Here is a 12,519-nt window from a genome sequence, read left to right as displayed (position 1 = left end):
GACGCAAAAAGACAGCAGAGAGATGCAAAACAACTACAAAGAAACACAACATGACCAAAAAGACATGCAAATGAGTACAGAGAGATGCAAAAGGACTAAAAAGAGACAGAAATCAACCAAAAAGAAACCTAAATGGACAAAAGAGATACAAAACTATGACAAAATAACTATGAATGACACATCAGTTTGTAGTCATTTTGTGTCTCTTTCAGTCTGGGTGATCTGTTCCTGAGCCCATTGTCTAATAATCCATCCATGACCTTAAGTTCCTAAACGATAAAGCATTCAGTCAGTCAAGTGCAAAAAAAAACAAAACACCGCAACCAGTTTTTCTGTTTGTGATGTTGACTGCTTTGGAGGTTAAAAAAAAAAATCTAACTAACTCCCACACGTCTAAGTCAGACACACAGGTTCCTCTAGCAACCATTAAACCACTGACCTCCAGCAGGAACTTCTCCGCCTCAGATGCCCTACCAGCAGCAACACACTGGAAGGTGGCATTTTGCCCAGCATTGACCTCCTCGTCTCCTAGCCTGGAGAAGTGCGGCGCCTTATCTAAAGACACAGACAGACAGAGACACAGAGTGAGATCAAAAGACTCCATTACCTTTCAGCCATTCACAATGCCAGACGGCTACACAGGGATGTTTTTATCAGGGCCTTTTGTTTTGTGTTTTTGTTTTGTTTTTTCAAATACATGAACAGGAATTTCAGGCATTTCTACTTGGGAGAAAAAAATGTAACTTTGTACAATGTTTTATCATAATTAAAACTTTATTTCACCAACATTCACGGGGGACATATGCAGTAACGGAACTTTCTAAGTAGAAAGTTTGACACAACATTAAACTTATGCACTGATTTTTTGTTTTTTTTTTACCAATTTATTTTCAACTCACTACACTTTAGTTAATGAATGAAACAAATAAAAGGAACAAAACAAAAACCAGCAAACATGAAAGAAAATCAAAGTTTTTTTTAAAAAGAAAGTTTTTATATGTTTTGGTGTGTTTGTGGATTTCTGTTGACGGTGGAGGCGAAAAGCTGTTGCATACTCGGTTTTCATTTCCACATTCTCCACAGCACAACACAGTGGACGCATATGTCCATCATAGCATAAAACAATATTCAAAGTTGCAGCAAACAAAAAATACTGAAATATAAAGTTTTAATAATTGTGTATTAGGGTGTAAATATGCATTTAGCGGTTGCCTTAGTGCCCATTTCCAAAATAACTTGCTAGCCAACAACAACAGATTAGAAACAATCTATGGATGAGCAGAATGTGAGAGTGAATCTGCAGAAGAAAAGCCCCAGAATAAGTATCGGCGCTCCACATCTTGACTAATAATGTCCCAGCATGCTGCGTGGAGCCGCCAGTGAGTCAGTGTGTGGGAGTAGCCCTCTCACCCAACTCCGTGATTAACAATAGAGCAGTGAGTACCAGACCCCCGCGGAGCCAAATCACTGGGTAAACGGCGGCAGCACTGCCTGCCATATCTGAGAAATGGGTTAGGACAAGCCGACATGTCACTCTGAGTAACTGACAGGAAGAGATGGCAGAGTAACAGTGATGCTGAAGCATTGGGGAGAAGCACATGCTTGGCTCTCACTCATGTCCTGCTTGGTTTCGCGCAATACTGCTTTGCTATCTAGCAGAGGAGGGCGATGACAATTTGTTGATCTTGTTTGTGTACAGTAAGGAGCAAAGGGAGAGTGCCTGCATTTGTACCCCACGTTTCCTTTGAGTGACTCTCCCTCCTAAGGTTAATTCATAATTCATGCCTGAGAGCAAAACATAAACAAACACCGAAATGAGTGTGAATGGGAAAAACAGGCCTTACAGTTGGCAAGAATTACAGTGTTATACAGCTAAATGTGTCACATCTTATCCTCAGGACTCTTTAGCGAGATAAATATTTCATTCGACCGTAACACGGGTTTCAGAGTCAGAGACTAGGACTCAGGAGAATACAACTAAAATGTCAACCATGCTTGAACTACAATTCACAAAAAGGAATTTGTCAAGCTTTTATTTTCATTTTTTGTTCATTTCATTTCACTTTTTTACTAAGAGACACTTCCCGTCGGTTTTTCACTTCTTCTTCTTCTTTCCTCATGCTGTTCGCTGCCAAGTAATGCAGGCTGGCCGTGTGCCACATCATAAGACACGCTCAGGTCTTGATGAGAGTCTTAATTATTTAATGGCCACAGTGGGAGCGTTCAGAAGATGCCATCTGCCGTCTCTGGGAGAAACAGGGTGGCTGACTGGGCGGTATGCATACAGTTGGGGTACGAACCAATCTCACAGCCGGTGTTCGTTTAATAAAATCGCTGGTGGTATCATCTACAACATGGCAACCCCTGAAAAGACCATCTCCAAACACTCCAGTGATAACAATAGGGATGTATAAATATTAACGAGATAACATTCAACCCCGTGAGAGCGACATATCCTTCAAGCTTGTGTCAGTTATACAAGTCATTTGAAAGTGGTGTGGACTACGGGTGTTAAATGTCCTGCGAGCTGACAAGAGCCCTTGTGTTCAGCAGCGGTCTGTACAGGGAGTGTGAAAGTGACACTGCGACACTTTGTCCAGGTATTAAGCTCAGGGGTCTTAAAGAATATGTTTTACACAACGTCCTCAGGGGCTAACAACCCACCCTTACTTTTCCACAGCTGACACAAAAAGCCCTCCATGGCAGGGAATCATTGGTTACAAAAAAAAAAAAAACCCAAGCCCACCCCCGAGGAGACGGCATTTTTGTAAAGCTTTGAAATGCAGTGCTTGGTGGTAAAAAAGAAACCCTCTGTACAAAGTGACTTGTGACAAAAAGCTACAGCACATTTCCAGTCAGGCTAGAACACATAAAAGTATAGAAGTCTTCAGAGAGAGAATTCAAGATTTCACTTGATTAACAAATCAATTTGCCTGTCAAACGAGGCCGGAGGCAGAATGGCAAGTGTGTTTTCAGGAGGAAGGGAGTGTTGGCATTTGGGTGTCACAGTGTTTTAGTAGCACTGCTGTTGTCGCAGGATGCCTCCGGACAACCTGCAGTACTAATATAAAAGGTCAATCAGCCATTACACTTCTCCTCGTTCTATTTATGTTTCATGCTGCTTTGAAATACATTTTTTTTTCCCTCCAGCCCCTTCTATAATTGCAATCCATTGTCAGAAGTGGCACTTACAGCAGGGGTAGTTGAGCACCATGATGTCATCTATGGCAATGTAGCCTCGCCGCTCCCTGGAAACTGTTGCCTCAATCAAAACCTGCAAAAAGTGAAGTGAACGTGAACACATGATGAGCAGATTTAATTCATAACCGCAGCAGCAGAAGCATATGTGAGTAACTTAATGTTCTGAAAGTGTTAGAGCAATTTTCCAAAGAACATCGAGGGCTGTGTGAATTTTCTTGCTCTTGTTCCCTTTTGGTGACAGATGCATTAATTACAATGAGGCCACATCACCACATCATTGCACATCTGCTGACCCAAAACAAGAAGATAGACAATGAGAGAAATAGGAGAAAGATGGAAGTGTAAAAATAAAGAGATGGATAACTTTTGCCTCAGTCCGCAGGGCCAAGAGAAATAATAGCTTTGTCAGGAAGCACACGATGTGGCACCTGAGTCATGAGTTCCATTCTACATTCAGGGTGCCGGCTGCCGTGGTGCCATAACAGAGGATAATACAACTTGCACAGGGCCACGAGACTCAAGGGAGGACAAACATCCATATCGTCCTATGGAACAATAAGCTGGATGAGCGGTGGGCTCCCATGAAACCTAATCAATATCAAATCACCATCCCCGGTAATAGTGAGAGAGTTATGAGACACGGGGGTGATGTTTGTTTTCGCTGCACCAAGGACAGTCCTCCATCCACACGTTTGATCGGAGGCCAGCTGTGAGTTATTGTTTCTCATAATCCTCTGACCAAATGATTACAACATGGTTCCTATCACTGGGTCTTGATTTTTACTGAAGCCAACGCACGCGCACACACACACACACACACACACACACACACACACACACACAGACAGACAGACACCCAGACACATAAACACACACATACACAGAGACACACACAAACAAACACACACATCTTATATCTTCCAAGCTACTTCAAATGTGTGTGTGTGATATTATGTTTTATATATGAGTTATTTGCGTTTTCCTGCTGATGTAAAAACTATATTTTTTTCTTCAACATAGAAGTTCATTCTTAACTTTTCAGATGGGGGTTCTAGGTCCACAGTTAGCTTGTCCAAACATTTTAACCACATCTCATGGTCTACCTCAGCGAATAAAGTTTTTGAAATTATCTTTCATGTGATGATGATGATGTGTTGAGGACGATTGAAAGCTCTGAAAAATGATTGTAAAAGAGACTTTGAGTAAAGATTTCTCAAGGTACTTCTTTCAAAGTTTTAACCACATCTTTTTTTTGTTTCAAACTGAAACTGTGGTTGAAAACCCTGCAAAAGCTAGTCAGTGGACCTTGAGTTAATTGTTTGTTTGTTTGTGTTTTCACTTTTTGTGATTTGAGGAATATAGAAATATTTTTCTACAAAACCCTTTTGACCAAAACAAACTTAAATTGAATTTAAAGTAAAATTCCCTGATGCATCACACATATAGCTAAATTACATCCACATTTGTATTGTATGACTACAAAATGGGTATTGATGGGAAGATTTTGATACCTTACCAATATTTTTTTTCAAAATCCCTTTTCTTTTTAACAAAATAATACATATTTCTCAAATCCATCAGTGTTTACTTACTATTTCTTCACATTAAATAGTTTTCAACTAGGAAGATTATTTAAGCCATGAAATATCTCACCAAAAAAAGTAAACAAGACAGGACTAATAATCTGATCAAATTCAGTTTTAACTTTGGTATCACACTGTTTTTGTTACACGTCGCTAAAGTTACATTCAAGTTCAAATCCCAGCCCAATATGACGACCACATTATCTTCACCCCTGCAGCCCGCTTGTGTCTACACACCTAAATTGACAGTCATAACAACATCTGCACAATCTCTGGCCCAAATTCCAGCCCTCCTTACTGAGCAGGTCAGAGATAGTTCACCTCCCTGGAGTTGGAAAGGAAGCCCTGTGATTACAGCAGCAATTGGTGTGACAATATCCCTGGCCATGCATGACCCCTGAAGGAACCTCCACAGACAACACTGTGATGGGATGTGAGGAGATTGGGGTCATCTAAAAAACTCCGGACAGAATAAGATGCAGAGAGCCAGGTGCGCAGGCGACTGACAAAAGGAGGGGTGGAGGGGAGACGAGAGGTGAAAGGGAAAGCAGGAGGAAAGGTTGGGTCTGGCTGCTGGGTCTCGGAGCTGGAGAGTGACCCTGCTCTGTCTATAGCTGACTGCTCTCCTCTGGCTCAGGGAGGAACACTGAGGCTAATCTCCTTCTGCCAGAGTCAATTCTCCTGTTTGTTCCCAGACACTGCTGGGACCTGAGCTGGAAGATGCCACCGCTATTAAAAAATGGATATTAAGATTTCCTCTTTTCATCATTTCCACTTTTACTCCCGTTTTCAGCTGGTCTATTTTCTTAAAAGCCTCTGCGGCATAAGCTTTTGTTTTTTAATTCCTTCTATGTTTGAATTCTTCATTTTTTCACTGTCCATTTACTTTCTTCTCCTCATTTTGTGCACCTGCCTAATTGTACAATATTTACAGCAATGATTAAAGCACAGTATGCTTCGATATACTGGCCTGAATTAGCTGTGTGTGCACACATTGCCATGCCATTAGACTAACATTAAAATTAGCTAGGAAGCTGATGAGGCTTAATGGTACACAAGGAAGAGAAAAAAATGTCTTGAAAGTCTAATTGAAGGTGTTATTACTCTCTGCTGAACTAAAGCACTCAATAAGAGATTGATTGCTGGTTAATCCTCAGTCTTCTTAGCCATTAGGATTGGTCGTTATTAAGAGAGAGGCATTCAAAGCATTTGTTTCAATAAACAACCTTCCCAGATTTTTATTGAAAGCCACTTACCCAATGAAACTTTCCATATGCCTGTACTTTATCCTAATGAGCGGTTACTTTACTTTGAAAAGATACAAATGCAGGAATCAGCTTGAGAGAAAAAATAAAAGCGTGACACACAGTGATTTACTACAGGTATAAAATGCATATTAGGAGAACATATTACATTATCCTGTAATATTGGCTTTTAGAAGCAGCTGAATGTATACAAATCAAGAGACGATTTATCTAGCCCTATAAACCAGCTCCCACCTTTACCACTGTGGTCAGGAGACACCATTAGACACACAGGGCTTTCACTCACCATTAGATGCAGTTCAAGATAAATAACCCCTCTAAATATTCACAGAGAAAAGGTCACATGCTGAAGTGAATAACAGTCTATGTCTGAGAATATGGTGCAAGTGTTAGGAATCTCAATTTGCTCTCTACAGTATTTCACAAAACCCTTTCCCATAGCCATAGGCTGAGCTTGGAGGAATCAGCGGGCTGCAGTGGGGTAAAATAGGAGATATTATCAGACAAAGCGGAAACATGAGGATTCTTATTTACAAGTCTTTGATGTGTCTCCTGCTGGTAACTTGCTTGCTTTTTTCTTTTTTTCTTTTTTTTTTAATAATGAGTCTAATAAGTAAACAAGATGGCGTCATGGGGAAAGCCTTGAAGTTGGCTCGTCTGGTTTGAGAGGTCAGGTAAAACAAGCTGGATGTGTACAAAATATTTAAATCCAATCATAAAGGCTGTCTTTAAATAATTCAGCCTTTGGGAAATATGCTTCTTTGTATTCTTTCCAAGACTGAGATGAGAAGATCGATTCCAATTAGCCTAGCCTAGCTTTAGCATAAAGACTAGAAACATGGTGAGACAGCTGGCTATGAATCTGCCTGAAGGTGAAAAAAAATCAGTTTAAAAGAACCTCTAAAGCTAAAGCTCTCTAATTACTACATCATATCTCGTTTATTGAAAAACATTGCCCAGCAGCCTCATGGTGACAGCAAGACTGCAGAAAGTCACAGAAATAGCGCAGGACATAATGCCCTTCATTTTTCAGACCAGCAAGATACATATGAATTAGAGAGCTTTACATGCTAATTCACATGCTAATTCACAAGCTATTTTTACCATTGGACAGTGCCAGGCTAGCGACTTCCCCTGTTTCCAGTGTCTTTATGCTAAGGTAAACTGGAACCTAGCTATACAGCTACATATTGAGTGTGGAGAGAAAAAAAAACAGAAAAATAAAAATGGCACTTTTTTGGGGGAGGTTACATGCTGGAACTTTTTCTTTGGCGAACACCTGTCTGCTGTTCTGTGCAGCACCCTCGGGTTGCTGTGACACAGTCAGTGAGCACAGGATTTTGTAAAGGTCTCTGTACAGGAATGATGGTGCCAAATCTGGAATTCTCACTGTGATGACATGACAAAGAGAAGCTGCACACAATCACTTCGCCCAACTGTTATTTTTGTGTGAAATTCACTCTTTTGGTTCTCCTAGACAGCGTGTCCTTGCTGAGCTGTGGCAGAGTAGTAGGCATACTTCCCCTTAGCCTCTTGGTTTCTTGTTGCATGTGGTTTTGAAACCTACACACATCTATCAGGCCAAAGATACCCACTCAATTTGACTGACTCAGACTGCTAAAGCCTCACATAGGCTCACTAATGCATGTTTGCACAGAACTAGAGCAGTGGATCTTTTCCTTTACGTCTTACACTGAAGTCTTGCTGAAACCATTTCATGACCAGCATGGACAGGAGCAGTTATTACACTGCAGAAATAATTCTCTCAATGTATTTTTGTCGTGACACATGAGTATTGTATTATGAAATACAATGAAAACAATCCAATGTATCATTAAAGCAGCAACAGGTGGGATACAGTGAAAGAGGGTATAAATAATATAAGTAATATCAACATGTGGGAAAAGGAAAAAGTAATAAAAGACTTAAGAAAAGCAAGTTTGGAGCTGATTCTTACATTTGGAAGGAGACGAAGAAGAGGGAAGAAAGTGAGAAATGGTAAATAGGGGAGGGCGACATGTCTCCAGCTCTAGTTGGCAGTCTTGGAGGGCTGGATAACATCTTTAATATTTGATAACAAGGTTCTCCAGGTATTGAAAACACTTCTACCAATAAGATGCAGAGAGAAATATGGCAATGTACACCACACATACACGACATCTTCAATCGAGACATCTCAAGGTGATGTTTCTCTCTAAAGATTTCCATCCCAAAATCCATTGAACTCCAAATCCCAATTTCACATCTGTGATATGTGAATGTAATGCTTGTCACCCGCGGACATTAATGTAAAGGGTAACCTGGTGAACTTATGGGCGTGTTGAGAATCCTGCATGAATGATAAAATCTTGAAAAAGTGCTCAAGCAAGAAAATAATTTTTCATGTCACTAGGCAGGTGAACAAATAAGATTGGGGTGATTTTGGTTTTCAGCATATTAATCCTCTTAGTTTTGGTGATTATCAGAGAATTGCTCTGACTGTTTTTAATTACATTCCACAATGACATTTTCAAGACATAAACAGCGACTCTGAGTGCTGTAAACAAAGTATTTCATTACACTCAAAATCGTGAAACGAGCAATCTGGAGAGTAATCTCACATCTGTATCTGTGAAGTGCAAAAGCTGCACTGACATTTTGTCTCCTTGTGCTGTAGGCAGAGAACTGGGAGCTCTAATATGACCTGAAATCTAATAAGTCGGAAAAACCTGCAGATTTGAAAACCGTCTCCAAAATGATGTGTATCATCCTGGGATTTATTTTACTCAGAGACAATGATAAGAAGTGCCTATTCTCCACCTTGGCTTCAAAAGAGTGCTTTGCTAGTTTAATGACAGGGTAAATCTGGCTGCCTATCACTTAAAATCCAAAGTGATTGTATTAGACTTGTTATGGAGCTGATATAACCAAAACCCCTTAGAATTTAAAGTCCCACAAGCTGCAGCCAACATGCTCTAGAGCTAAAAGTCCCGGGTGAATGCCAAGAGAACTGCTGAAGCACACCAGGCTATAGCAAACTCCAATTGTTCTGCTTTTTTGTGTTTACCTATCTGTTTTCATTGCACTGTTGCTGGTTAACAACAGAGAATAGCAAGCGGTAAGATGCTATTAAAGAAAACATCAAGCCTTACATGTCCCCAGTCACCCTTTTCTGTTTTGTCTGTGTAACAGAGACCGGTGACGTGTTGCAAGACAAGACCCTCTGTCATTCCTCATTGATGAGGGGTTTCGACTGCTGAGGGATTAGCCATGTAAGCTGCGGTATATGTCACTTTGTGTGGGCAGATTCCTTAGCTTTCTTTGTAGTGAGAAGCAGCACAAGGTCAGCTGTGTTTAGGTGAAATGTGAAATGAGAGAAGAAGCAGAGAGAAAGTGTTGATTTATTTCCCTACTATTAGATATGTATTCTTTAAGGGGCCAATACCTGGTGTCCAAATCCCCAATATTAATAAATTTAATCCGATAAATTTGAACAACGTGTTTTTTCTCTCTATGAGATAAAAGCTAAGCCATTAGCAGTTTAAGCTGTTCTATTAAAAGGCTGTACTGTCAATACTAATTTAAGTGTTAGGCCCATCTCCTTCTCTTGTACTGTTTGTCCTGTCTTCAGAGTCATCTACTCCTCCTCATAAACCCATTATAAACCTCCTTCTCCAAACAGGAGCCGCTCATTGGCAGCCGTGGCACATCCCTGACTCACCTATGAGCCATCACTGTTTACTGGGATGCCTACAGGACTGTGAGACAAGAAAGCACACAACTCCACTGTGGACGTGGAGATCAGAGCAGCTGAGTACACAGGCAAAATTCAACAGCACTTGAGCAAAGACAGAAAAAGACAAAGCAGGATAATATGTGGTATTATTATATTCATGACTTATCTGTCCCAATATGGTCATAGGGCAGAGTAGTGGTTGGAGAGTCTGTTTTATAACTGCTCACTGTATCGATCAGCAGTGAAGCCTTCTTTAGCAACACACTCGACCATTTTCAGCTCACTCATTGTTAAACATTCAACATAAGAGCAACAGCTATTTAATATATTCAATAAGGCTATTGTGCTGTAAATGCCATGAAAAAGAGAAGGTGTGACTGGCCCTGATTAGTAGAGCTGGCAGTACATCCAAAAATACAGTAAGATGCTAGCTACACTAGCATCTGTAGCTTAACAGGTTTTCCCCGTAGATGGTTTCTTTAAAAGATATGCTCCTTTGGTTTATGTTCTCATTTTAAATACATGTCAACTACAGCTACTTTTGTTGGCATTTAAAAGAAATTTCAACATTTTGAGAAATACACCTAATTCAGTTTCTTGCTTATAATAGGAGAAGAAGCTCAATAGCCGTCTCATATTTGTACCCTAAATATGAAGCGAAAGCCAGGAGGCAATTAGCTTAGCTTAGTAGAGAGCAGAAAATAGTTAGTCTGGCTCTTTTCAAACATAAAAAAAATTCCAACGCTGCTAAAGCTCACTAATTAACATATCATATCTAGTTTGTTTAATCCCAACAAAAAATATTACTCATGGTAAGGACCAGACTCCAGGAAGTTACTGCATCTATACTATCTATACTCGCACATAGTCCTCCATAAAACCACAAAATGTTGTTTTTACACTTCAGTTTTTGTACAGATTAAACTAATGAGGTACAAATTAGTTAATTATCATCTTGAGATCTTCCCCATGCTTCTAGTGTTTATGCTAAACTAAGCTAATGGTTTCCCGTTGCTAGCTTCAGATTTAGCGTGCAAGTATGAGAGTGTTATCAATTTTACCTTACTCTCAGCAAGAAAGAGAATATGCTTATTTCCCCAAATGTCTTACTTTTCCTTTAAGAACAAATCCTCTGTGGCTTTGACGATGTGCCAGTTAAGACTCATGGGATGCTGTATCTTTTCGAATGAAACAAAACAATCTCTAATTTACCTTGGTCAAAGTGACAAGTAGCAGATACCTACTCAGCTCAAAATATTATTTCTCTGAAGTGAAAATAAAAAGCTCTAACACTTTGTATGTGTCCTTGTGCAGGGACCACTTCAATAAAACTTTCACAAAGATGTTTGAATGTGAGTGTGTTACAGAGTGTATGTTCGTTCCTGTTGACCTACAATAATTTACCTTATTTTCAGATCATGTGACGTTAGGTAGAACGGTGTCACCCTACATCTTGACCCTGGTTTGTAAGAAAGACTATTATTTACATTGCGAGGGTCAGATCCTACAGGACCAAATAGAATTTAATTAAGTGAGCACACTTCTCAACTTAATTGCTTTTTGACAGCTCTGCAGACTTTGCAGAAAAAAGAAATTGGATTAATAGATGGATACCCCTCATGCTAACCTGACTGCTCTACAGACCACAGCATGAGGCATCCACAGGTCAATGTTTGTTTTATGTAAGTACGCAATGACATGCAATTCAGATTGGTGGCGTCTGCTAAATACGTTGCACACAGGCCTCAATGGGAGAATCTCTACCAGGCATGTGAAACCTAGTTAAGGCCCTTGAGCGCTAACATTGGCTACATTCCCAAGGGAATCAATGCTAATTAAACTGCAAATGCAAGTAATTAACACCAGATTCACCTCCAGGCTAAAATGAGTGTTGATCAACAAGGCCTTACTGTGTAACATTTTTCAGCTATACAAGATGTCAGTCAATGGGGTCTGCAGATCTTCCTCGCAAAAATGAAACCTTTTTTGACTGATTAACTTGCGTCAAGTTTCATTAATACATCATGAAATCCACGTCAAAACTCTACAGGCCCAGAGCGTTAAGAAGACACATCAGATACATCATCAGATGTAAGAATAAGGAATCTCCAGCTGGAGATGACCAAGCTCGTACCTGGTATTCATTAGGCCAGAAGGTGCTGACAGCAAGCTCAACCTGATGCCACTGCTTTGCATGAGACCCCGATGTGTTCCACACCGGACTGCCGAGCGGGCCGCCGTTGACTCGCACATACGCCCTTAGGGCCCCAGGACTGTGGCCATCGCGACTGTACAGGAAGTAGCTGAACTGGACGCAGTGCGTGTCATTTTCACTCAGCGACTGCAGCAGCAGCTGAGCACGATGACCCACGGCATGCTGGGAGGAGTTCACCAACATATAAGATCCTGAAAGGAGCAGAAGAAATGCATCAGTTATTCACAGTATTACATGTATTTCATAGTGTTCAGATGATTGGTTTTGAAGCCAATCTATGTACATCTATAATGCTATTTAGACCCGAGAAACACTTTAACTTTTGTTTATTTTAAGTCAGTGTGCATTTGGATGGAAAAACTGACTTCTCTGGAAAAATATCAATAGTTTTTAACGTGTGTTGATTCAAATGAGAAGAATGAGAATGAGAGAATTCTGCGTGATTCAATTTCCATTTTATTCTTTCCTTTGTTTTTATGGTCACACAACTATTTATACATTCATGTGACATCACTGTAGCATACACTTTCTGATAGCTCA

The 12,519-nt window shown here is 40.2% G+C and overlaps 1 protein-coding gene across 2 annotated transcripts in view; it reads right to left on the bottom strand.

Moving 5' to 3' along the window:
• Positions 1 to 12,519, bottom strand: part of ptprub (protein tyrosine phosphatase receptor type Ub) — a 149,610-nt gene that overhangs the window by 61,234 nt on the left and 75,857 nt on the right. For both annotated transcript variants that reach the window (XM_023419731.2, XM_023419732.2), the window contains exons 3-5: positions 11,899 to 12,170; positions 3,193 to 3,274; positions 440 to 555 (exon numbers count right to left, since the gene is read on the bottom strand). In XM_023419731.2, the coding sequence (XP_023275499.1) occupies positions 440 to 555; positions 3,193 to 3,274; positions 11,899 to 12,170 (470 nt within the window). The remainder of the gene's footprint in view (positions 1 to 439; positions 556 to 3,192; positions 3,275 to 11,898; positions 12,171 to 12,519) is intronic.

This window comes from Seriola lalandi, unplaced genomic scaffold, assembly GCF_002814215.2.
Source record: "Seriola lalandi dorsalis isolate HSWRI2012SDOR001 ecotype SW California unplaced genomic scaffold, Sedor1 jcf7180002054609, whole genome shotgun sequence".
Classification (NCBI taxonomy): Eukaryota; Metazoa; Chordata; class Actinopteri; order Carangiformes; family Carangidae; genus Seriola; species Seriola lalandi.
The sequence above is the reverse complement of the archived record's forward strand: the minus strand, read 5'-3'. Positions and strand labels throughout refer to the sequence as shown.